At 46.9% G+C, this 27,457-nt stretch overlaps 1 protein-coding gene across 7 annotated transcripts in view; it reads right to left on the minus strand.

The window, feature by feature from the left end:
* The window catches only part of AFAP1L2 (actin filament associated protein 1 like 2), a 68,956-nt gene that overhangs the window by 15,517 nt on the left and 25,982 nt on the right, over positions 1–27,457 (minus strand). For 5 of the 7 annotated variants that reach the window (XM_062607926.1, XM_062607924.1, XM_062607923.1 and 2 more), the window contains exons 2-5: positions 10,662–10,793; positions 10,069–10,149; positions 5,525–5,616; positions 1,497–1,587 (exon numbers count right to left, since the gene is read on the minus strand). In XM_062607926.1, the coding sequence (XP_062463910.1) occupies positions 1,497–1,587; positions 5,525–5,616; positions 10,069–10,149; positions 10,662–10,793 (396 nt within the window). The remainder of the gene's footprint in view (positions 1–1,496; positions 1,588–5,524; positions 5,617–10,068; positions 10,150–10,661; positions 10,794–27,457) is intronic. The other 2 variants (XM_062607925.1, XM_062607929.1) reach the window with 1 other exon arrangement.

The following is a 27,457-nucleotide window of genomic DNA, read 5'->3' on the forward strand; positions in this document are numbered from 1 at the left end:
AGGCAAAGCAGAGGTTTAAGCTGGGTGTGTGCTTATCACTCCTTCCAGCCAAGGCTCTGAATGCCACTGAGTTTATGGGGCTGCCTGGATAACATAACCTGGGTTTCTCTGCATGGATCCATGGCTGTACTCCAGCTAATCCAGTCTATGTCTTTACATGCCATGGCTCCTAGCACATTATCCACTTTCCCAACGTGTAGCAGGGAAAAACAAGTCCATTTATCTTACAGTGCAGGCAACTGGAAACTCCCTGTGAGTACAAGGCTGCAGCAACCTGTGCTGCAGGGCTTCATCCTCCTGCGTGGTTCCCTCCCGGGGAGCTTCAAAGCTCTGTGGTGCACACTGGGGCTGGCGAGGACTCATAAGCAGCTCAGATTCAACAGCCAAGGGTTTAAATCCAAAGCTTTTACACTTAATGCTCACTTCTTTGCTTGCCTTGACTCTCCTTGCTCAGCCTGCCCCATGCCACTCATGTCATGGAATGGTTTAGGTTGGGAATGGACTTTAGAGCTCATCCAGTTCCAACCCCGGCCATGGGCAGGGACACCTTCCACTAGAGCAGCTTGCTTCAAGCCCCTGTGTCCAACCTGGCCTTGAACACTGCCAGGGATGGGGCAGCCACAGCTTCTCTGGGCACCCTGTGTGAAGAAAAACGTTACACCCCACTTACTGCAGTCAAGGCTGATGGGCAGAGGTCTGCTTCTGCAGCAGAGCAATACAATCTGTCTCACTTGGTTTTAAATGGATTAGAAAGTGATGACAAGATCAGCTATCAGATCAAAGGAAGGTAATCTCTCACTAAGGGTGTTTGCCAAAAGATGGATGAAGGAATACAGCTTAAAAACATGAGAATCTGGGAACTCGGCCTGTGCACAGCAGTCTGCTTCCAAAGGGCTTGCGATCCCATAGGGATCCTATAGGGATTGTGGCACTGCTGAGGACATTGCCATGAGGTGCCGACCCAGCCACAATCAAGTGTGTGCATGGGGAGCCTGCACACTCTCCCCTCATGTGAAGAGTACCTTTCTAATCAGGTTTACAGGTCGTCAAACTGCCACAAGAACAGAGCTGAACAAATACCAATTATAAAGACATTTAACAGACCAACAGAGGCATGGATTTGGAGCCCCAAAGGGACAATTAGAGCACCAGGATACAAATGCAAGCCACCACAGCTTCACCGCTCACTCCTGAACAGAAACCTGGGTTTGGCTGCAGTCTGTCTGCCAGAAAACCATCAAGACAAAGAGAACCCACAATGGTTTATGTTTCACAGCAATGTGCTATTAACCCGGATATACTACTTATTTCTACAGTAATCCAGTAGCCTTTTCTTTCCAACTAGCATTAGATCTGTAATATCAAGTGTGACCAGTATCAGAAAACAGACTTTCCATACAAGCTGTAAGAAATGTCTGTGCTTTCATTTACTCATTCTCAAACCTCAACTCCTCCATGTCCCGCATGAACCCCCCAGAGAGTCAGCTGTGATATACCATTTACAGAGACATCGTATGGCTCAGCCTCCTCGTAGTATCCCTCTGGGGATTCAATCTTGGGCACCGGAGGTTGTTTTGTTTCAGGAATCTGCAGAAGACATAAATAAAAGCAGCACGATTTAAGGTAAAAACATCCTTGAGAACAATGGGGCAACCCATTTGCCTTACCGTGAACTGGGACTTGTGCCTGCTGCACCAACCCCCTCTAAGCTGCTTGTTGTAACTGGGGATGATCCTCTCTGCTATGGATTGTCTGAACAGGGAACTAGAAGGGTGGGCACTTGGTGCTATCCCAGCTTCACATGGAAAAGTGTAGCCTGAGCAGTCGCTGGTCATGTCTCAAGTCTCTGACTGATAACAAACCAACAGCTAAACCCCTCTGCTTCAGGAGCTCTATCAGGAATCTTTAATTGTGCTTTGAGCAAAAAATGAAGGAAATGGATAAACAACACTGATGGAAAATAGGCCTTTGAAAAGAGTCCAAGTGCTGGAAAATCCCTGTGGCGCCTGCCAAACCCCTCCCTAAACACAAGCAAGGGCTGGCAGGAAGAACAGGGCCTTGATCCTTTAGAAATACCAACACATGAGAAAGCAGAAGAAAGGAGGGGGAGCTAAGAAACAAGCTTTTTACTTTTCAAGTAATTCGCATTGCTGCTGAACATGAGACAGCAGAGCTGGAAGATGAGCACACAGCTTAAGCTGTTCTCAAAATACGTGGCATCCCATCTCCCATCATGACCCAACAGTAGTGTCCCTCTGTTCACAGTGAGGTGTCCCCTCTCCTTGCCCAGGTCAAACCAGCCCAGTCATCTGACACTGGTACGCTCCTCTGGCTCACAATGCTTCTACTGGCTTCTGTGCAAATCCTGGACAGGACTTCAGTGCATGTAGGGCTAAAGCCCTACTCAATCCTCCCAGGAGGACAAGGCAGAAGAGCAGGTCTCTCTGCAGACAGCAATGTTGAAGGTTATGGATCACACATGGTCCTTCATGCCTTCATGATTGCCCTTGGTGGCCTGCAAAAGAGGGTCCAGCTGGGCACCAGCACTGCAGAGCAATTTAAGGCAAGGTCAGTCCCTTTGCAGGTCATCATCAGATGCAGTTCAAAGCTGCCCACCCTGCCCTGGCTATTTCCACCAACAGGCACTACTACCCAGAAGCAGAAAGAAAGCTTTGAAGGGAAAGATTTTGTGGCCAGCAATTGCCCATGGAGCGGGATGCTGCTGAGCCAGTGGGAGCTAGGTACCAAAAATCACACATTTCTGCTCCCACATGGGCGAGCTGCCCGTGCCTCTGCCAACCTCACAGACTTCTCAAGTGCCTTGGATGGGAATTCCTTCCTACGTGGGCCTGCCAGATGTGTGAGCAGCCTCTGAGCTTGCTTTCCAGAGCCATACAGGACACACCGCCGGAAAACACTCGCCTCCAAACACTTCAAGGTTTAGGAACTTGTTCTAATGTGTTAAATTAAAGAAAAACAAACCCAGCCACTCCAACGCTCTACTTAATCCCTTCCCTGGCCAGGGAATGTGTTTGCAATAGCCATCTGTGGTGGCCTTCTGCATGTAACCAGCTCACATTGTGTTACAGCCATAAACAAATTGCCTACACAAAGAAACGCTGTGGGTTTATTTGACATCATCCCACAAATGTCAGGGAAGGATGGAAGGGGAAGGAGCTGCTCCATTTTGTTTCCTACAGACAATGGAAGCCAACAGGGACTAGGTGGGACTGCACCTCAGCTGCCCCAGGAGCTATTTTTTAATCCTCTCTTTCCCTAAAGGCGTGGAATTGTTTTGTCTCTATCTTAAGTCCAGAAGTATTCACTGTGTTATTTAACCCAAGGCTGGGCTTGCAGAACATTTGCCTGTTCCATTACAGCACAACAGAGCATGCAAATAAAACCCTCTTGGGCATCTGCATCCGCAGTGTGTGACTTTTTCAGTGGATGGCTGTGGAAAGAGGCAGGGCTGCCAGGGGTAGCACCAGAGGAAAGGTCACCAGTGTCTCAGCCACAGCCTGCAGGACCCATTGTTTAAAGGCTGCTTTGGGACAAATCCAAAGGAATTAGTGGGATCCAGGTGGGCCACCCCTCATGGGTTGCCCATTGACTGTTGGTGTCAGTGAATGTCAGGCACAATCTGCTGTGCAGAGGTTTATCACCACATTTCTCCTGAGCCTCAAAAGGCAGGTGTAGAACAGCACCATAGGGTTGCTAACACCACTGCCTGAACATCACTAAACCACAGAAAACTCCAACAGCTAGAACAGGTATATTCTGAGGTTCTCTCCTAACCTGCCCATTGCTGTGTAAGGAATTGTGCTCCCTCTCCATCAAGTTCTCTCCAGCCTCGCTCCTTGAAGTATGTTCAGATACCTTTCCTGCTAACAGCTCACTGACACTTAGATGCTCACAGTGAGGAGGTACTTGATTGCTTTATTCAAAGGAAGTCGGCTCCAGTGGCAAAAGCAAGTGGGAGAAGATGGATGGCTTAGGTCCCTTAGCTAAAATTCAAGATTGCTTTTTCCTATTCCCTCACTTCACTTCCTGATTTCCCTATCAAAAGGCTGGGCTTCACCAAGCACCAGCAGAGATGTCTTGGGGACACCCATCTGCTGCTTCTGCCACCCTCCTGTACATCTCCCTGACACAACCACCTTCCCCTCTGCCTTTGAGATGCCCAAAGCCAAGCAGTGATTCCTGCTCCGGTCGCTGCTCCCAGGCAACTCCAGCTCTGGGGCTGTATCCCAGCTGCCTGTGTGGGCAGAGCCTCCCTGGACTGGAGCAGCTCCCAGCAGGCAGCCGCACTGTGTCCAAGGGTTCATCGGCTGCATCCCATCCTTTTTTTCCCATCTAACAACTCCAGCTGAGCCACACAGCCCCCTGAGCAGAAGGTCTGGGGCCTCACCCTGCATCCTGCTTCCTGGGAAAGCAACAGATCCTCCTCTACTCTTGATGGATGCACCACCCCGTCATCCTCCATGCCTCCCCTCCTCCTCATGCACACTCCCTGCCCTTCATTCCTTTCACATCCCGAAATCCCAGCTACAGCGATTCCCACGTCAGATCAACTACTGAGCAGCAACATCCGGGGTCTCGAGGATGACCCGTGTCTCTCTAGGACAGCCATGCTGGCACAGAGACAAAATCCCACTGGAAGCTGATGGTGCGGAGCTGGACCTTGGGCAGATTTAGAGCTGCCCTACAGAAACACCTACAGTGCCAGTGACTCATCCTTGAAGACCTGTGGGCCAGCAGAACACTCGGCATGGTCACCAATGCACAAACACAAGGCACTTCATCTGGACACAAACCTGATCTTCTCTGCTAAGGGCTCATGGTGCTGCCTGGGGATTGCACCACCATCGCACAGCTAGAGGACTTCTGGTTTGAGTAAGTTCATGTCACCAGCCCAGGCACAGCTGCTTTACAGCTCAGGGGAGATTTCCAAAGCATCATCACCTTTGTTCCTATGAACACCCCCATTCTCTTCCTTCCCTTTGCCATGGGATGTGTGCAGGTTTCCCTGGCAGGGAACACAGCCCGTTTTGCACAGTGCTCCCGCACATGCATGGGAAGCCCAAGGCTCTCACAGCTGCTTTCTCCATCTGTGCATGCGCTTTGGGAACCACAGGGGTTACTGCATGCCCAGCCACCCTGGAACACAGCCACCCTGCCTGAGCCAACCGCATCCTGACCCGCAGTGTTCATGAAGACAAAACGTACAGCTGGAAACCCATACAGGGGGGAGTGCATTTGAATATTTCGTTGTTATTTTTTTTAAATACTAATAAAATTATTATTTAAAAAGTATAAAAAATAAATAAAAATAGGAAGTATTTTTTATAATTTACTTTATTATAAATAAAAGCTCCCCATGACCATTCCCGTTACTAACACACGTGTGGAGTGGTCTCTCCATTTAGCCACGCTGCACAGTACATAACATAAGTGATGCCTCAGTGGGTTCAGATCCCCAGGCTGAGGGCTGGGCAGTGAAAAGCAAAGGGTTTTCCAAACCTACCTTTGGAGGGGGGAGGTCCGGCAGGCTCTTCTGAGGAGGGGATGAATGCAGTCCCAAGTCTCCATTGGTCAAGGAGTTCCTCTGATCCAAAGCTGCAAGCCAGAAACCCAATTATACTGACAACATGTGGCATTTCCCAGCAGAGCACTTGCTGCTAGGGGCTGTGCAGGAACAGGGAGGTGCTATTTGGGTAAGAAGCAGTGACAATTACAGTGCTGCAGGGCCACTGTGTCATTTCAGGCCTTAGCCAGGAATGTGGCACTAGGAAACCCAGCAGAAGAGCTGGCCTCTGTTTTTAGGGCATGATTTTCTTTCTGGAGCAAAAACTGCGAAGCCCACACCCCTGGCTGAAACTTTAAAGGGTATTGAGAAGCAGAAAGGGCAGACAGTGCACAGTGACTGGAAATCCACATCACTTTAGCCCTCACTAGCTCTGATCCTTGCTGCTGTAAGCAGACAGAACAGCAACTGTGCCCACCTCTGCTGCCTTTCCAGAAAACTGGAGCTAATATCACCCTGCTCCCATTCAAAGGATGCTGCCTAGCTGAGCTGCACAATGGCTCAAAGCCAGCCAAGAACAGTGATTTAATCGCTACTGAAGGAAGAGCTGCTCTTGAAGGAACCCAGGCCAACCATGCGAAAGGGCATATGGCAGCAGAATAGCTCCAGGCGACCCGTGTCTGCCTTTGAAAAGTCAGATTTTCCACACAGCTGAACCAGCAGTGATTCAGTAGCTGGAGGGTATATTGAGGGCCCCGAAAACTTGTGTTCAGTCCCTCTTCCCCCACCACACAACTCCTGGGTGGCCTCAGACAAGTGCCCAAATCCCATGACCTGCAAGATAGCTCAAAGCAGCAATGCTCAGGAACAAGTGGGAGCAAGGCACAAACAGCTGTAAAATGAAGGACTTGGAAGGCATTATACTGTGCAGAGAGGAAGTCCCCCTTTGCAGAGCATCTCTTACCAAGTATTTTGAGAGAAATACAGCTGAGGTATTCAGATATTGCAAGTCCAGTAAATTATTTTAGGATTTAGGGCCTTAATCAGCAGCAAGCTGATGCTCCAGCTCCCTTAGTCACCTGCTGATGCTCCAGCCGCATTCTTGCATACACAGAAACCACCAAGGCATTGAGCAGTGCCTGGCAGTGGTTAGCACTGCACTCAGAAGACATGGGCAGGAACTTTGTTGCATATTTTCTGGGCTTTAAAAATAGAAGCTGGAAGCCACATTACTTTGTTCACGTCTGGGGCCCGGAAGCCACAATGACAGCTCTGCCCTGCCAGGCTGCAGCCAGCTCCTGGCCTGATGGCGCAAGAGCCCAAAACACATCTCTTGCGGCAAACTGTTTCCTTTGGCTGCTCCTGATCATCAGCACTGGGTAACTTCAGTACCCCAGGAAGACATGGAGATCCACGGATCAATAGGCACCAACTCTAAGCAGCTGTGTGCACCCCACAAGTAGGGCTGCTGGATGTCTTGTAAGGTTCAGAGTAAGCTGATAAGGCTATGACTGAGTGATTGTGGGGAGATCCACCTACCAAAATACCCCATTGATTATACTACCAGAATCATATCTACAGGTTGCTGTTGGAAGTTGTCCTTTTCTATAAAGGACCAAGGAGATGAAACCCTCCAGGCAGGCACCTTCCCTCAACAGCAGCTGCTGAGGCTATTACTGAAGCCCCAATGGGCTACTCTCCAAGAGGGGATTATCTCTGCACTCACACTTGTCCACACAGAGACTTTTGAGGGGCCTCTTCAGCAGGCAGAAACACAGGTCAACTCACATCCTCCTGTACCAGGCAGAACCTCTCATGCTCAGCTCCATAGAAGAGAAGTCATTGCAGCAGCAAAAACCACTGCCAAACCCTTCATAAGTGGTGGCCATTTGTTCTGGACTCTGCAGCAAACCTAGCAATCATCCCACAGAACCACAGTGCCAGGAAAATGCTGTTGGATTTCTGTACCAGCAGCTCCTCCTCCTCCCATGAACCTTGGAGCACAGGATGGAGACCACAGCTTTGGTCCTTGCCCTGCTGAAAACCTGCCCACCTCCACAGACATGTGCCCATGTACTCCAGCTGAGGAGCTGAGCGGGATATGATGGAGTTTTGATTTCCAGGCTCTGTGCAAGTAGAAACACCCCTTTAGCCTTCATCCTGTCCTGACAAGACCTATGGGAGATGTTATGGGCTCTTCTGTTCTGAGATTGCAGAGGGCAGCTAATGGTCTGCCCATCATATGAGGACAAGCAACTAACACATGCTTTCTGTACGGAAAGTCCACACAGCACGTGTTGTATAACCCTTTCTTTTCCTGCTACACACATCAGCACCACAAATAACAGGCTGCTTCCTTAGTGGGGTGGGAGAAAAGGAGTATTTTTTCTCAGACAAGCACTAACACTTCACAGGTGTCTTCTGATAAAGATGTCTCTCTAAAACACAGGATTTGGAGAATTTAGAAGAGAGAAGGAAGAAAAAGAAAAAACAGACAGCCAAAAGTCTGCTAAAATTTGTATCTGTACAAACTGCGACTTATCTGTGGGCTCTGTTCTTTGTATAGGTGAAAGTCTCCTGGTACTTGGGCTAAAAGGATCACACCACCAGGAGCTGTGGATCACTCCTGCTTTTGATCTCCCTGTGCTGACTTCCAGGACATGCCATTTGGCTCACTGAGGAGCCCCATTGACTTGCAGGGTAGAGATTTGCTGTGTTTCTCGAGTAACTGATATCAAGCAATGATGGTGCCTGCATCACTTGCTGCAGTGAATTCGATTCCTGCCATAAAGAAGTCTCTCAAAAGCAGGGTACTGTTCAGCTTAAATCCTTACCAATGAAATTGGATGTAGATACAGTGAGCAGTGAAGTATTGCAGAAATAGCATGTTTTAAGGTTTAAAGGGGGGGACTTTAAGAGCTCAAGTATTATGACTTGGAAAGTGCTTCACCCTATGCTGCTACAGCACACTTGAGCATGGCTATGGTGGTGAAGAAACTCCGCAAGGCACAAGAGGTCCTGTTGGCCTCAGCTGCAAATGTGATCACCACATCCCATCAAAGGCTTTTGGTGAAACAAAGTGCACAGAGCATCAGTAGATAAATCGGTTAAAGGGAGTGACATAATCACTGGGACATCCGTATCACACTCCCCTCATCAGTGAAGTACTAGGCCCCTCCATCTGCTAAACCCAAACCTGCAGGTCTCACCACTGACCAGACAGGCACTGATCTCTCCATCCCATTACAGAGGTGGGATCAGGGCTGCACACCCAGCTGCAGCTATGGCTATGATCCATACATGTGTCTCACTGACTTCAGCATTTCCAAGTAACTCAGAAGTTTTACTTGGAATAGAGAGGTCAGTGAAGTGCCAGGTCTCACAGGGAGTGACTGAGTGGGTAGGCTCATGGCCTTGATAGGGAAAAGTCTGAAATAAGAGAACCAACTCTAAAAATAAGTTGTCTGAAATTTGCCTTCATGTTCCAGCACAGTGAATCGGTGCAAGCCTTATTTTATCCACCCAAAGGAGAACTTATATAAGGAGATGTTTCTGTTGCTGCTGAGCAGCTGGAGCTACAGGGAGGCTGTTCAATCCTGTTACACAGCATTGCAGCATCACCCAGAGGGCTCCATCATTGGCCACATTGGGGTTGCACATGTCATCTGGGAGGACATCCTGTTGTCAGGGGTATTGAAGTTCACCTAAATTCAGCTGCAGGTAGTTTAAAAGACAAGACAAAACAAACAAAACCCTACCACAAGACAATAAAACCAAACCAAACACCTCTATAAGTGGAGCTATCCCAACTCCTGCAGGACCAGCATGCCAGCAGCACTGATGCATCCTCTTGTCTCATCCATTTGGACTGGAAACTTTGGGTAGGGTCAGCCTCAGACTAGGTGTGTATTAAGGAGATGCGTGTCACTAATAACCTCACTCTGCTGCTATCAGAACCAGCTTTTGCGATGAGCTTCAAGGAACAGGAACATTTTAAGACTATTATGTTCTTTGCTGTGTTACAAATTCAAAACCTGGGAAGTCTGAAGTCAGTATTTTACCTAGGTTTAATCTCCTGGCTTGCACACTGCAGAGCTCTCGCATCCCCAGGAGATGAGGGTGCTCTGCCCATGCAGATAACGAGGGAACTGGCCTGGTAAGGTTGGGATGACACAGAGCAATACACTAAAGAAGACACATGCTTTCAAGGTCTCAGCGAGGTGAAGCGACTTGCTTTGTGGCCAAAGGAAAGATGAGGGCTTCCTTAAATACCTCAGGCACTGAAGCTTTAAGCCTTAGAAGGCAATGTTTTTATCCCAAAATAACACCTTCCAAAGTGCTTCTTCCAGGAATAGCCTCACAGTTTTGGCAAGGGCCACTATTTCTGAGGGAATGTCATGAAAATGGCAGTCCTTCCACACCATCAACTGCCTCAGCCCTCAGAGCTGACAGAGGGGGCCCCACTGGTAAAGCAAAACTCTAACCACATGTGCCTTCATCACCACCATTAGTCATGATGCAACCATTAATCTTCATCTCCCTACCTTTATCTTGCTTCTCCTGGTCACCCTGCTGTTTATGGATGGTCACTTTGTTCATATAAATATATTCCTCATCGCCACCTGCAACCAGAGGGAAAAGTGAGCTCTTTACCCACACTCTGCTTCCACGTTGCTAAGTTTCTCCACAAAGACAGATGTGAAAAGTGTCTCTGCTGAATACATTTAGGGAGAACATGTTGTTGAGGCAATGTAGGATAAAAACCCCAAGCAATAATAAAAAGCAGAAAAATTAAGTGCTTTATAGTCAGGAAATTCCGTCAGTTAAAGTTTCTACTTAAACATTAAACTTGGCCAAATGGTACATCCTGTGTATCTTATAAAGTGGATTAAATAAACTTAAGTTTTAATAAAGAAAACAGAAAGGATCAGGAATCTTGGGAATCCTTTGCTTGTAAAGCTGGACGCATAACTATAGTAATTTTACATAAACAATTAGAGGTCACTGCAAAAACAACCTCTGTTTTATTTTCTCCTTCTAATTTTCATGTCCCTCTTTCCCACCAGCCTCCAAGAAAACACTGCTTCAGGACTCTTCAGCAATCCCCATGAGCCCAGTGCCCCGTGCTTCTTGTCTTTACCAGTGGACTTGGTGTAGACCCGCAAGAGGTCGGAGAGGAAGCTCTTCTTCAGGACGGCAGTGCTGCTCAAGCTCTCCTTGTCCAGGATCAGCAGAAAATCTTCCAGTTCTGTGAGCAGCTGCTCGAGAGCTACAACAGCAACAGAGACAACGCTTGGCAAAGCAGTTGGGTGGCATTCAAAGAGGACATACATTAATGCTGTGTTTTCCATGCAGGAATAATCCCTATTTCATATGCAGCTTGAACCATTCTTTTAGTTTTGAAAAGAAAGTGGGCCCCAAAACCCAAAAGCCTCCAACTTCCCTTCGCCTGTTCATACAACAGTAAAATCCTGTATAATTACCTGTTCTTCTTCTTAAAGGACTTTTTGCTCAAGGTGGGAAAGCCTGAAGTGGTTTTGAGTACTGGGGCTGAGATTACACAAAAGCAGTTAGTGAGATCTTGAGTCTCAGCAAACATTCAAACCCTATTTTTATTGGGACCTACCAAACCCACTGCTTTTTCCTTCCTCTTTCCAAGTCTCCTCCTTATTTCTCTTTCTGTAACGATTTGAAAATGTTTATGTGTGCCTCCTAAAAAGGGACAAAAAACCCACCTCAAAGACTCCACGTACGCAAGTGATAATTCGGTAACTTCTCAAGCCGTCTCGCTTGGCTAGTGACAGCAGAGATCATTGTGCCACGTGGAACTGAGGACATCTCAAGCAACCTTAAGGAAAATCAGCCCTACCAAAGACATCCCTACATACCCACATCAAGCCACTCCCCAGCATGGGCAGAGGCTAAGCCAGGCTAATAAGTTTGTTTTCCTCCTGAGGAGGTGCTGCTCAACACCACCACCGACAAATCACCCCACTGACAATGCTCACGCTGAAGCAACAGGCGTTTAATTGCTTGCTTTTGTTCACGCTGAAGTTTATCACGGGCTGATTAGCAGCAGTGGCAGGAGTGGGTCGCAGGAAGGAAATAACAGAGTATTATGTGGAAAGAGGAAGTGCTGTGCACGAATGACAGCGTGTGGGAAAAGCTCGGAAAACCCAGCCAGGGCTGTTCCTCCCCTTTGGAGGCACCCCTGCTTCCCCACTCCATCGCTCCCTGATCTTAAGGAGCTGCGAGAGAGATGGGTTCGCCCATGGGATGAAGCTTGGGTTGGCCATTGCCAGGCTGCAAACCAAGCTGTGCCTCCTCAGCACGTCACCAAGGAACGTGACTTATGGATAACTGAACTGGGACAATGCTCCACTCCCTTTACTTACAGCATTTCCATGCCATGTGTTCCCATGGTACACCTATGCGTTCACATCAATGAACTAGGACTGTGTTAACAGTTTGGTTCCACAGTGCAAAGCATCTGAAGCATGTGTGGTTTAAGTGCTACCACCTCCAAGGTCACAAAGAACATTTGTTTAAGAGCAGGAGAAAGTCATCACCTTCATACTTCCCTGTCTTTAGCCACCAGATGACCCTTCCTTGGGTGAATACATGTTAGAAGATTGATACAAAAAAGGCAAAAATGACCCTGTAAAGGTTTATGCTGCTAGCCATTGGCTGAAAACCAGGCTACTGCTCTCAAATTGTATTAATTTCACTAGCTTGACTGTAGAACAATAATGACTCCAGATCGATCAATAACGGCTCAAGTGGAACCTACTAAGTAGTAGTTCCTCGCACTTCATTTTATACCCCTTACACCAAACTAATTCTCATCTGGTCTGATTTAGAACCAGTAGAGAATGGAAAATGCCTGTATCATGCTGCATTAACCTGAATGTTTTTGCTAGCTGCTGTTTTGCTCAGAGAAAGCAAAAGTCACTTCAAGAAACAATGGCTTTTTTCATTAGCTATAAGGAAATTGGTACTACGTGTTGACAACAATATCAGATGGCACTGATAATCATTAAACAATGAACTGGGAGCATTTGGTGTGAAACCCACTCATAGCCAGCTTCTCTCAAGCTTCAAGGTCCCTGCTGCTTCTAAGTTTAAGGAAGCTCCACTGGGGTAAATGACAGCCCTGCTGTACTCACTCATCTGCTTCAATGGCTTATTTCAGACAATGTAAATGGAGATCAGTTCCTGCTGGTCAGGTCTGATGGACAGGACATTTGTGTCAGGGATGGTATCAGAAGAATGTAGCTGTTGGGATGTTGGTTGATGAGAAACCCGACATGAGCCATCAGCGTGCACTTGCAGCCCAGAAACCAACCATGTTCTGGGCTGCATCAAAAAAGAGTGTAAGCAGCAGGTCAAGGGAGGGGATTCTCCCCCTACACTCCACTCTTGTGAAACCCCTTCTGCAGCCCTGATCCAACTGTGGGGCAACAACACAAGAGGGATGAGGAGCTGTTGGAGTGAGTCCAGAGGAGGTCATGGAGATGCTGCGAGGGCTGGAGCAGCTCTGCTCTGGAGCCAGGCTGAGAGAGCTGGGCTGGGTCAGCCTGGAGAAGAGAAGGCTCCTGAAGGGGAGACCTTAGAGCAGCTCCGGTGCCTAAAGGGGCTGCAGGAAACCTGGAGAGGAGCTTTGGACAAGGGCCTGTAGGGACAGGACAAGGGGAATGGCTTTAACCTGCCAGAGGGGAGACTGAGATGAGCTCTTAGGCAGAAGCTCTTCCCTGTGAGGGTGCTGAGGCGCTGGCACAGAGAAGCTGTGGCTGCCCCATCCCTGGCACTGTTCAAGGCCAGGCTGGATGGGGCTTGGAGCAACCTGCTCTAGTGGAAGGTGTCCCTGCCCATGGCAGGGGGTTGGAACTGGATGAGCTTTGAGGTCCCTTCCAACCCAAACCAGGCTGTGGTTCTATGACTTTAAAGTTTCCATGTATTAAAAAAATAAATGTAATTAGTATCTGAAGCAGGTCAGCTCCAACAAGAGCCCACATGGATGTCACAATATGGGGTTTGCAGGAAAGGGGGTACAATTAAGGGGGTATAATTCCCATTCCCTCCTCCACCCCCACAACTACAGATAATGACTTTAGTCTTTTCCCAAGCATCCACAGCTAACACACACACACAGGGCTCTGCACTTATGAATAGCACAGCCTATACAGTAGATTGCATTTTCCAGCCCACCAAAGCTGAATTCAGGCTTCTGTTGACTCAAAGCAACTCATTTAGGATGTGATCCTGGGGCCACAGAGGTCAGCAGAAAGACTCTGTCAGACTTCAATGGATTCAGACTTCAGGGGCTCGAGAGATTCATTTTGCTCTTCTTCAGCAAGAAACAGCATATAAACCATCTGCTTCTATGCAAGTATCTCTTTGATCTCAGCTGGACATTCCCAATCCAAACCCGATACCTGTACAAATAAACTGCCGTTGAAATGAATGTGACCATTCATCCTCTCATATCTGAAGAGCAAGCCAATACTCAGAGCATGATGAATGTGAGAAGTAAGAATCAACATCATGAGGGTCTGTAAGATCCTCTGTGCAAGCAAGTATTGCAGCAGGGCCCAGAACGTCAATATGACTAAAGAAATTGAGAGCTTACGTACATCAAATCATCTCAGGATTCTGAACGCTGGAAACCTATGATGTTGTGGTGATGATGTACGGAACACGCTCATGGTAAAACCAGTTACCCAAAGCAGCCTGAAACAAGTGTGTCTTGTTATCTTAGCAGTTTAGAAATGAGAGCACACAAAGAGATGATTCCTGTAGCGCGGTTTGCAGGGTGATAGTTACAGGTGCAAGGAACATGTTTACAAAATCAAATGGCTATGAGCAGCAGAATGAGAGATCAGAAGTAGACAGAAGCCCAAGTCTCAAGACAGCACAATACTCAGGGATGCATTTGAGAAGCCTTCCACAGCTACATTGCTATTCTTAACTATCATAGCACTTCTTTGTGAACCCCCAGTGCAGTGGGACTCCAGTAATCTTTCCAGCACCATCTCAAGTAAATATCTCCATAAGGCTTGCAAAAATTCAGCCTAATTCATGTAAAAGAGGAGATTACCTCTAAGGTTAAGATTGGCCCAGAAGAATTAAGAGACTTCGCCAAGGTCACTGTGAATGCCTCTCCTGAATCCAGCCCTCTCAAGTCCCAGGATATGACGTACTCCATCTCCTCAAAAAGCATGGCTGCAGATATGGGGTACCACAAGATATCACAGCATAGCTTGTATCATGCTGCTCTTCTTCATGGGCAGAGGCAGCAGTCACCAGATAAAACCCATGAAGATTTCACAACACAACATGGGGAGAGCTGTAAGAGCATCATAGTCAATGTAACACTTAACTTATTTGCACCTGCAGTGAGTGGATATTCATCTCTGAAAGGACTGAACTTTAAAGGGTATAGAGATGCCATATCTTTACTGATGCAATAAGGACTTAGAGGATGGGCTTACAAAGAGAACTACCAGCTCCTCCTGCATGCACTTAAATGCATGGTGAGAGATGTTCTCCCTCCTTTTACAGACACTCCCAGGCATCCCTCTGACCACAGCAGACTCTCTCTGTCTGAAGACAGTGACTTTGGTCACAGCAATAAGCAACGGATTGCTTGAAACACGACTACTCTGTTTCAAGGGCAATTCAGTAGCAGTAGGACGGAACTGAAAAGGGCTTCTTTTGGCAGGAGTTTATGGCCTTTCTTTGCAGACAGAGGCTCTTGCATTGCAGCAGTGTCTATCCTAGTTCATGGGAAGCTAGAGCCAAAAATGCAGCAGCTTGCAAAGCCCCCATTGAGGAAGCACATTCCTTGTGAAAGAGCTGCCAATTTTGCCTGACACCAAGGTCACTGAAAGGTAAATGACCATTAAATGAGATTATAAAAGCCATTCCTACCAATAACCACTGATCTTTGTCATTGTGCTACAATAACAACCTATGTCTACATCTAATTACTTCATGCCTTGGCCTTATGAGGAAATGGAAAGAGAGGCTCGGAATGAACTTCCATTCAAGTGTTTTAGTAACCACTGGGCAGGATTATATTGGATCATTTAATCTAAATTCAATTATTTATTTTACCCAGGTGGAGGGGCCCCAGCCACCAGACGAGGAACTGTAATAAGATACATACTGAACAGCAAACTCTTTCCTCTGCTGAGAGGTGAAAGATAAGGAGTATCATTTGCTAACAGGAAACTAAGGCATAGAGAGATTAAGTGATTTGTCCAAGGATATGGGTGTATTCTCCAGCAGATCAGGAATACAGTCCAGCTTTCCTGTGCCCCAGCCTGCAGATCGCACTCCCAAACCACCCTTCCTTGGATCCTGAAGCTATGGGAGACTTCCCACCCTCCTGTCGAAAACAGGATCTGGGGTTGGTACTTTTGACTTGACCCCTTATGGAAGGGGCTGGGCTAAGCTGCTGGCAATCCGCACAGATTCAGCACATACCTGCAGCCTGTGGCATGCCAGGACTTTTGCTTCAAAACCCTTGGGAAATCTAGAGATAGTGGAACTGATGCCAGCGTCGCGATTCATGCATGCATCAGACTGCAGAAGCAGAGAGGCTCCTGAGGGGCACAGAGGTACCTGCACATCCCCGACTGCCTCCTTAGTGCAGTACATCCCATGGCACCCCTTTCAGCCCCCATTTCCCACTGGCCAGCCCCAGCTGCCAGCACAAGTATTCCCTAGAGGCTTCTTTGGCATAAAGCAGTTCCTTTCTTGTCCTAGTTTCTTTTTCCTTTCGCTGCATAAAATCAATAAGGCAGCTGACAAGCGTGCCGAGAGGACAGGCGGGTACAGAGACAGCATTCAGGCTGCTGAATAGCGGGTGCTGTCAGCAGAGCAGGAGGACCCAGCCCAGGCCTCCTTGGCTCATTTGGAGTCTTACAGTAACAGTCGGCTTTTGCAAGTGGGAAAAGTCACCCATGATGACAGCTAGAGAAGGCCATTCTCCCCAGCTGTGAGGAAAGGCAGATGTGTGGATGGTGACAGCTGTAACAGCTGGATGACCCCTACACGGGGCCACCTTCCAAACCAGCAGAGTGGATCCTTTCTCAAGCAGACCAGCCCTCCTCATCATGCTGGCTTCAGGGTGGTGAAGAGGAGCAGTGAAGCAAAGGGTAAAGCAATGCTTTGGCCCTTCTGCAGTGGTTATGGCTCCTCTGCCCTGCTCTGGATCCTGCTGGCTTCATCACACATGCACAATGTAATGCAAGAAATGACATGGTGAACAGCATGTCCAATACAGCACCAGGAATAGGCAACGTTGAACTCCAGAAGGCTGCCCTTCTGAAAATCATCACCCTGAAGCCCCACCAGCATGCACCCAGGGTGATGAGCAGAAGAAAGCATACAAGTGCAGAGTAAAATTTACCAGGTTGGTTTTGACAACCAGAAACCAGGCTTTACTTCCTACACTTGCACCTGCAGTGCCTGGGCAGCCTTCCTTGTAGCTTTCCATGGGAAAAGGAAGAAAATCCCCAGCTTGTTGTTGTCCAGCTGAAAGTGCTCCACTTTTTCAATAGAAAAATAACTAAGTCTATAAATACTTGGAGACAGAAGAAATCTCCCCACAGCAAGATGAGAAGTGCTATATTTATCAAAGAAAGAAATTAAAACCCCCACCAAGTTTCTGGTAAACAGTGAACTTCCTCATTGGGGAATCACTGCTATTAAACAAGATTAAAGGCAAAATTCACAAGCCTGAGACAAGATAAAATCCCTCACAATAAGAAAACTCTAATCTTGGAGAACTCCTGTCATAGTTCTCCTATTAAACCAGACAAGTGCCAGACAGTTATGACCACTGTCCCAAAGCAGTCTGATTTTCAGGCACAATGAGTTCTCAAAAAGAAGAAAGAAGAGAAAAAAATCACCCAGACTGCTTCTATTGATGCACCTACAGCCCAGCATCGCCTGGCTTCACACCCATGTTAGGAGCATTAGGCTCCTCTTTGTTGCAAAGCATGAATCATGGAAGGAGAGAGGCAAACAATGTGTCTCACTGGTTGTGGGCTGTGAACTGTGCAGATGAACCCGAGCAGCTCTGCGTGGGCTGCTCTGGAAGCTCGAACAAGACCCGTATTGAGAAGGAGCAGCTCTAACCTAGGAACTCTGAACTTTAACAGAACGGCAGCAGAAAGTGCACACAAAGCTTTTTTTCCCAGTTAGCTGAGCAAACAACAGGCTTCTCTTCCCTCCTGGAAGGTGGGAAACTGCATCCAAGAAAAATTAAGGAAAAAAAAAAGATAGAAGAGAAGCAAAACATGAAAATCACTGAGTTCTTACTGAGCTGTCTTGTATTTTAGTCCCATGTCGCCTTATTATATGCAATAGAGAGCATAGGCATGAAACTTCAGGGGTAACACAGTGATGTCTTTCTTTGCAAAGGGTTTCAGTTTTCCCATGACAGAGCAACTGGTGAGTCATTGGAGGTCTCACACTGCCAAAAAACTTTGTTGGACACATCTTCGTACCATGCCATGTTAGCAGACTGCCCATCAAATCAGAAGATCCCCAAAGCTTTACTAGGCTATGGGCTGCAGGTCTGTGCTTAGGTAGTTAGAGATGGATGTATCATCAGCAAATGGAGACTTATCACAAAGTGCCATGGAAAACCATGCCGGGACCTGGGATGGATCAGAATGTCACCCTGGAAGTGCTGCATCTTCAGTGTGTTGGAGAACCAAGTCACACATTGGTTGTGTAATGTGGTAATGCCTATTGGGACAGAACCCAGCTAGCAAAACATCAGCTCAGTAGCCAAGACAGTAAGGACTGACTCAAACCAGGATAGCTGTCAACTAGAAAACTGTGGACTAAGTTAGGCAGGGCAGGCTGTTAAAGAGGGTACTCTTTCTAAGGTAAATGTCCCTAAGCAGGGCCTATTGGGATCCCTTCTCAGCAGGGAGGAAAACAATCTCAAATTGTACAACACAGAAATCACATTTGCTGCCAAGCCCCTGCTGAATCCCACAGTGTTGTGACACATGCATGATTTCCTCTAAAGACTGATTCCCTTCTCTCCCCATGGTCCTTTCTGCCTGTTTTTCCCCTTACTCTTTCAGTTTTCAGTAAGATGGGTGGCTGGTTTTGGTTTCTTTCTGTCTCGCGAAGTCTTGCTCTCCTCTCCATCATTCCATGTGGTTGACTTGGCTGCAGGGGTTGGTAACCACCTGACCTGCAATTTAAACTACATCCGTTGTTTGCTATCTCATGTAATGCACAGCTATATCCAGGAAGGGGCTACTCAAGACGCGTCTGATCAAGTAGAACAGCTGTTTTCAAGGAAAAGAAACATGCAAAAACCTCCACTACATGACAAACACATGGGGCTCTACTGCTGGAACCCAGCACAAGGAGGCATCCCACAGCTCAGCCCAGTTTTGTTCTCCTCTGCTTTAATGAGGTCTTTGCTCCACGAAGGTGACAACATGTGCTCCTGCACCTCAGCTCGGGTCTTTGCCATGGCCTCTGGGTTAAGGAGCATGGTTGTAGTAAAAACTGTCAAACTTTGCATCATCCTTGTTCATCACTCTGCATGGTTACGTCTAGAGGAAAGTACATTTCTATCCCTCTTTGCATTACAGAATAGCAGGCACATGGCTGACTTAACACCTACCAGAACCAGCCACCACAGGAGACCTCTTTCCCATGGAAAAAGGAAGCCTGGATACCACATTCCCAAAACAGCAACAAGGAAAATGCAAGGTCCTGATGAGATTAACTATCACAATGACTGTGAACGACAGCTTTCAAACAACACCCCACAGTTTGTACCACTTCGATACAAATAATGGAGGTTAACTGCCAAAACCGTCTGGAGATGGATTTCTCTCTTGCAGGCAAGACAAATTAAAGGAAGCTGCCAGATACACAGAGGGCTGTGTTGTTTTCAAGAGAAGACATGCACACTCACATACGCATGCATACACCCTCTGAAGGCCTCATATCAAAGCATTTTCCCACCATTCTCTGTTGATTTAATGGCATCATTCTCCAATGAACAATAGAAACATAACAGAAGGGGAAAGCAGTTATGTCTGAGAAAGCAAAAGCAAGAGCTCTGGGGTCAGAGAAAAAGACAGACACACAGCCGTGGAGTTCCCAGTCTTTTCCTTGCTGTTTCCTCTGCAGCAGGGGCTCATCTAGCTGTGCCACCCACAACAGCCAGGGCTGGGCCTCCATTCCTACAGCTGAAAAGCAGAATGACTACTCAAGGCTATTGCACTAGTTCAGGGGAAAACCAGATTTTAAAGTATCCTGAAGTATATGAGGGTAGGCTGGCAGAGCCTACAGAAACATTGCTATTGATTGCTAGATTTCTTCCTTAATAATCTTACTCAATCCCTTGTCCAAACACTGCACACAGCCCTCATCCATCCTCTTCAAGGTGACCTGGGAGCCTAAATACCAGGAGGGAGCACAAGAGGTGCTGAGGTGCATGTGAGGAGCATATGCAGCTGAGGTGCTGAGCACTGTTGATGCAGCAATGTGCAAACCAGAGATGTTTTCTGGAAATTGACAGTCATCAGTAGACAAATATACTCAAAAAATGAGAACAAAAAACCCCAAACACCACTCCCCCAAAATTCCCCAACCTACAGGCATCACCAGTGACAAACACTCAATCGCCTTCCTAACAACAAGATTCAAAGCAAACCAACATTGGCCAAACTTCAGTTCAGGGTTAAGAGGCGTGGAAAGGAAAGGTTTAGGAGTGACTATTCCAGAGGTCAAATCACAAGCCCACTCCTGCCATGAGTCACTGGTACTCAGTGAGTATCTCCCAGCAGTGCTCCAACATCTGCCTCCACAGGAGGCCACAAGCTCCCACCCACCCTCCCACACGCATGGGGATGACTGAAGGTGACCCGAGGACAGTGCTGGATGTCCTCACTCTTACATTCAAGAGATGCCAGCTTTATTCCTCTCCCACACCTCCAATTTGATGTTTCATTGAAGGCAGGGTGGACAAGCAGCCTCCCAGGAGCAAAAAGCTCCCCTGTTTGTTAGGCATTGCCAAAGCAGCTGGGCATCATGAGCTGTTTCAAGACACATGTGCCCTGTGGGGAAACACTAATGTTGTTCTAATGCTGAAGCGATGCTCCAGAGAAACAGAGGCTCTGCCCTGCTTCACAGCATAATCATTGCTTCCATCACTCAACAGGTTTTCAAATGCCATTCAAGTTTTTGGTTAGATGTGTCATGTGTTATTAATCTACCTTGTCCAAGAAACTCCCAAATATGTTTTCTTAGTAGAACCTTTTTGTCCAATAATAATAAAACCCAATACTTATTGCTTGCCTTGGGGAAACAAGTGTCACCGATAGTGAAGAGTCTCAGAAGAGAGCTTCTCCCAAGCCACCCAATTCATGCAATGGCTGCATGCACATCACTCTTCCAACATAGGTCCCACTCATCATGTGAAAGAAACATGTCCTAAGACAGTAGTTGAAGGAAAAATGGTGATACAATACTTCTAAGCCAGGAGTGTACTGGGATAAGTGATGCAGCAATATGCAAACTAGTGTGGAACCAGTGAAGGTAAAGGGTCAGGATGCTGGGACCATGGAGACTCCTGAAACTTCACACCACTGCATGAGGAGATACAGTGTGAGCTCCCCTTGGTCTGCCTACAGATCCAGGCCCCACATGGTGTGATAATCACTCAAGGAGCATGGATCAGAGAAACAATGGACATTTACCTACTGAGATAAGCAACTTCTGCAGTGGCCTACCTAATGGATGGCTCTTGGTTTGATAGTGATAGACCTGTCCCACTGCCCACAGCTGCAGGCGAAATCTTTTACAAGGTACGATAGAGGCAAGCACTGAAAGAGCTGCCAAGGCTGAGAAACAAACCTTGTTTTACCATTAAGGTCACAGGAGAAGCCACCACCTGCACCCTGGGCTTGTGTCTCATCACCAAGCACCAGCAACTCAAACTCAGAGATTTACAGGTGGGAAAGAGAAGGATCAGGACAAAACAACCACACCGCACCTTTGTCTCCTTCCCCAGCAGGGCCCTGCAGGAGCCCAGGGCGGCTGAGGCAGCCGAGGACCAGGAAAAGACTGGCGTTTCTTTTTTTCCATGTGAATCGGAAGACTTCTCTGTTTCTATCCCAACTGTGAGGCATGGGAAATGAAAGACAGCTCTCAAACCAGCAAAACAACCATTTAACGGATAAAAGATTGTCTTACTTTGTCTGTCTTGCACTTTGTTTACATGAATGAGAGCCAGTTATCCAGGCTGGGAACAATCCTCTGAATTAAATCTCTGAAACTCATTACATAAATATGCCAAAGGTATCACTAATCCTATCACAGATTTAAGAGTTAGATCATTATTTTCATTTACCATTTCAGCAGAAAATCTGTGACAAGAAACTGCTGATGAATGAGCTCAAGCCCTTCCAGCAAATTCAGCTTCCTTGGAGCTTTTCTAAACTCACATTTGACTCTTTCACCTCCTTTTTAACAGTCTTTGGAGCCATCCTTGTTTGGCTGTAATTTACCCAGCCTGGCATTTCTCTTTTCTCAGCATTACACACTAATGAACACTTATGCTATCATCAGAAACAGAGGATCCCTTCCCACCTGCTTTATTTGGATAGCAATGGCTCATGCATGGATCCCTGCAGTTAGGGCAGCCCATGCTGTCCTCACTCAAAACCACATTGCCATGTTTGCCATACAAAAGGTAAACATAATAAAGTTAAGTTTTGGCACTAATAAATTAATAGCTTTTAATGAAAACAATAACTTGAAGGAATTCTCTACTTACTTACTGCCAGTCCACTGCTCTGCCTCCAGCACTGGAAGCAATTCAGTGAAGGACATGATTAGCATCTTGGAAGCAGGAACTGTCCTCGAGACAGTTTTCTTGTGTTCATAGGCATAAAGAGATGCACATCCTCACAACTGCTGGTTAGCTAGCAAGGAAAAAGGCAGCCACAGCCAAGCCTTCCAGCTCACAGAGAAGGAACTGAAGACTTCTGGCCATACCAAGTTGCCAACAGCCCAGAGAAGAAGAGAGAGCAGGGACGTTGCTTTGCCTACCTTGGATATTGCTCAAGGAGGAATCATAGGCTGCCACTGCAAACATCTACTCAACCTGTTGACTCTCCTTTTGCTCTTACGCTCCAGCTCTGAAGGCAAAGCCAAGGCAGCCAGGGAGCACAAAGCCACAAGAGCCTTTTGATCCTCTCAGGTTAGGAAAATACATGAGGATTATATCTGTTGTGGTTTGTTGCAATTTCATTTGTTTTATTGCTACCTGTTTGCCCTGCCTTTCTATGAAGCAGACAAGGAAAGCAGGTGAAGAAAAGATAAATTACTAGGAAAACACTCCCCATCTGTAGAGCTAGGCATATTTTGTTGCAGAATTCACTGAAAACAAAAATATTAATTTGTTGAGATAAAAGTAATTTTGATTTCACCCAGTTGTTTCAAGGATGGGGAGGAGGAATAAAGATATAAAGAGATGGTAGGAAAAGGCTGGATCTCCAGAGGCAGGGCAGTTGCCCTCTAGCCCTTACCTCCGATTGGGGTTGAGATCCCTCCCCTAATTGAAGTGACTTGAATTCATCTTCTCTGGAGGCTGCTCCATCTATTTATGTTACTACAGGTGGGAAGGTGCATGGGCTCTTCCACCCAAAGAACCCCACCTCGAACAGCAACTGGGATCTAATCACTTTGTGATTAGACTGATCTAATCAGTCTTTCTGATCCCCTGAAAAGCTTTTACTTATTGTCCTCCATCACTCGAGTTTGGTTAAAAAGAAACAATCTTTTGTGTGCCCCAAACCAATGTCAGGCAGTCATCCCTTGCCTGTAATTTCTCTCACACTGGCACCAATGGGAGTTTGCTGCCTCTCAACAGTTCCTTGCGCAAAAAACTACTCAGGGGAACAAAGTGCTTGACCTGGTAGCCAGATGGATGGGTAGGGAGAAGCCATAAGCTCCATCTCAACCTTCAGCAGGGACATCTATTAGAGCCACCTGAATAAAGTGCTGAACAGGTGGCAGGCATAAGAGCTGCCCAGTTCCTCAGGGCTGCTCAAACCATCAAACTCCCCAGCTCCTCCGTGGCATTCAAGAATCGCACAATTAAATTTCCTCTCCATTTTTAATAGCATCTGACTAAATTTCCAGGTGGGACATGCCAACTGATGCTTCTGCAAATCCCTCCTCTTGGAGGGCAAGGAAAGGGCAGGAAACCATTTTAGAGATGTGAGGACCAGTGAGCCTGTTGCTAGCTAGGGCAGGCAGATGTAGTAGGGGATAAAGGAAGGACTGGGAAAAAGGTCAGTCAAGACATCTTATATACTTATGCAGCTTATGCTGCAGCATCTCCCCCTCACCCTGAGCAGGCACCATGCAGAAACCATGCTCAGGTCCTGGAAACTGGTCTTGAAACACCACCATGCTCACAAGCTCTGCTCCTTTGCTAGCGTAAGTATCTCTGTCAAACTGTAGAATCAACTTCCGCAACGCTTGATAAATTGGTCCTGCAAGCCTGGGAAAGGCTACTGTACAGTTAAACACTTGGGAAGTTCACTTTCTTCAGTATCCACCCTTCATCACAGCCAGCCTTTTAGGTCAAAGCACAAAACTTCAGCAATGGGGCTGATTGCCAAGGCTTTGGCAAAGATACACACCCAGCGCTGATCGATGCTCAGGTTCCTGCTTCACCAATACGTGTTTTTCCTCTTAACACACCTCTTAACACGGCGTTTAGACCTCTGCCATCAAATTTGATACCCTATTTTAGGGGGCTGCAGGAACTTGCTCTCCAGGCTGACACAAGGCACATTACCTTTTCTTGCATGAGTCAGCCGCCAGCAACAGGAGAGGCGCTCTTTGTAATTGCAAAGGAATTAAGTGATTTTGAAGCAGGGGAGTGTTTTGGAGACAGCAGGAGCACTTCAAAAAAGGCTGCATTATGAGAAGCAAACTTCAAAAGGAGAAGTGACAAGAGTGTTTGTGGTGCCTGAGGAAGTAATTAGAATTTAAAAGGGACACAGATCGGGCAAGTACACTAGGCTAAGGAAGATGAACTGCTGCCAAAAAAGTTTCTTTAACTCTTCCAGTGTAGCTTGCACCAGAAATGCAGTTTCATGAATATCAGTCTTAAATCAATTTTAGAGAAAACCCTAGCATTTGTTGAAAGCATGAGAAAGATGCCACTGTCAAAAAACTAGATGCCTCGTGCTTCTACTTCTCTTTTCAGCTTGTTAATTGCTGCCTTGCTTTCATGGTTCCCAAACAGGAGAGGGTTTCTGCAAACCCCTCCGAGATAAGGCATTTCTTAGAGGACTGGGTTTGTATATGGCACAGTTTATTTCCCTTCAGCCCAGGGTGGGGCTGTTTTGAAGCAAAGGCTTCCAGGTTCCATAAGCTTTGACCTGCCAGCAAGTGACCTTCAGGGTGAGGAGCACTGCTCCAGCTGGAGAGGTGTGATGCTAGCCAGAGATTAAACTGAATGCAAAACTTCCATGATCACTGCTAGATCTCTGCTGTGTCACAGGAGGCTTTGAACTGATGATTCAAACAAATATGAGGCTGCAACAGCAGAACTGCAGCTGAAAGGGTTGTTCTGGTTTCCATCAGCAAGCTGAAGCAGCTCATGACAAACTCAACACTTAGCCCATTCCACCATGAGGTCCTAACACTTCCTTGGAAAGCAAAAGCCAGAGATAAAGGTCTGCAGTAAAACTTAAGACCAAAAGATTTGCAGCTTTGGTGTGAAGCCAAAGTTCAACCAGGGCCACTTCTTCTCATCCTCTGTTCCCTACCTGAAGGCACTAATGCCCATTTCCTTGATCCTTTTCCCTACAGCAGACTCTTTTGGTCAGTGATTCATACCCAGACAGTGACTGAGACAGCTAAAATGAGTCAACAGCCCTTGGAAAGCAAACAAGGCTCATGTTGTGTTGTCTCACCTGGTGCAGGTGAGGTGGTGAGTCAGGCTGGAGGAATGAGCTGGAACAGCAGCACCTGGCAAAGGCCATCCCTCTGGACCACTCTCCCAGCTCAGTGGGTCATTGCAGTTAAGGCACTTAAGCTCCTTATCTGTCAAGTGTGCAACAGAAAACTTGCCAGGAGTTCGGCAAGCTTAAACAGGCTTCCAGTAACACTCTGAGGAAGCTTACAGGATGTCATAATACAAAGTAGTTACTGAAAATTATCTCAGACTTCAAATGGTCCTCGTGGATTTAGTTCAAGCTGTGTTGGAACTCATCTACTTCAGGCTTGTGGATGCAATCCCAATTTCAAAGGAATGGAAGTTTCCACCCTATGTCATTTATCCCCACAGGTGTCACAGGGCCTCTCTTCCCCAAGCTCCTGACATGGATTTTGAGAGAAATTTAATATTTGTGCAAATGCAGCTACTCCTGAATGAGGACTCATAACAAGAAGGTGAAAAAAGGACACCCCATTTCAGGACTGCATCTTGATACAGAAGATACCACTTTGGAATTTGCTCCAGGAGGTATCAGTGGTACCATCAGCCTGACCCACACACAAGCAGCCACCTGGGTATTTGGATCATAGAATCAATTAGGTTGGAAAAGACCTTTAAGATCATCAAGTCCAAAGGTGACTGAACGCACTGCTTGCCATGCTGATCCCTTAGTCACTGGCTGGAAATGAGTGTTTCTTAACTATGTCAGTTCAACACGGTGGGCAGGTCTACCTGGACCTTTGGACTTGCACTGAAACTTGGAAGGTTGGGTATAAAATTGGGTTACATATAAAAGGAGCATTCCTTTGAGAGCACAGAAATGCTGTGAGTATACATAAAAATCATACCGTTGCTGTGCAATCACCGCATGTATCTACCAGAGCTGCGTCTTCCATCTGTCTATACCAGATGAAGATCCTATACACCCCTACTGAAGCTTACAAAATCAGCTTTAATTTAAACACAAAAGTTTTCTCTTGTCAGAAAATTCCAGTTTTATGGAGGCACAAACAGTGCAGAAATTTGCCCTTTCATGACAGATCCAGATGTTCAGCTCTGGAGAACCCAAAACACCAGAGAAAAACCCAGATGAAAGTGAAACAAACGCAAGCTGTACTTCATTAAAATGGGAACCGCAAACCACCCCATGTCTAATGGGAAGCTCAAACTTGGGGATTTTGTTTGTTTTTAAGAAAAGGAAGGCAGAAGCCACCACCTTTCAATAGCCAACAATCCCACCAGGCCACCCCAGCAGGATGGGAGTGTCTGAGGACCAAAACCAAGCTCAAACTATGCAGCACCACAGGCAACTCCTCTGCATACCACTGCATACCAACCACCAGTCCCTCTAAAGCTGCTCTCTTCCATTTTCTCCCATTTAAGTCGTTCCCTTCCATATACATGTATACATACTACTAGTGTTCCTGGGGGTGGGAGCCCCATCAAGACAAAGGCAGTGATCTCCAAGGCTCAGGCCTGATGACCTGTGTTTTCTGGCCTTGTTGCAGAGGGATAGCCACAAGACCAAAAACCAACACTGAAAAACAAACATCTCTTGAACCCAGAGTCACAAGGCAACCCTAAACTTCTGTTTGAAAATATTCAGGCAGGATGTCTTGCTGAGCCGACACATCTGGTTTCCAGAAGGACTTCAGATGGGAGCTGCACTGAACAAAAGCTTTTCAGGATGCCCATGGAAAGAGGGAAACAAGGAGCCTGGGAGACACTGCTGCAGACATGCAGCAAAGGGACAACTTGGAGCTGTAGAGCCCCAAGGGACCCATCCCCATGGCTATCCCCACTCAGCACAGCTGTTGGTCTTGGATGTAACCTGAAGTCCTTTAGTTCCTGCATGTACCAAGTACAGTAGGGGGGTGATGTAAAGGCTGTATTCCCCTTAATCCATCACTAGTAAGTGCATT

This window comes from Pezoporus occidentalis, unplaced genomic scaffold, assembly GCF_034315485.1.
Source record: "Pezoporus occidentalis ecotype Australia unplaced genomic scaffold, CSIRO_AGI_Poc_V1 ctg127, whole genome shotgun sequence".
In the NCBI taxonomy this organism is placed as follows: domain Eukaryota; kingdom Metazoa; phylum Chordata; class Aves; order Psittaciformes; family Psittacidae; genus Pezoporus; species Pezoporus occidentalis.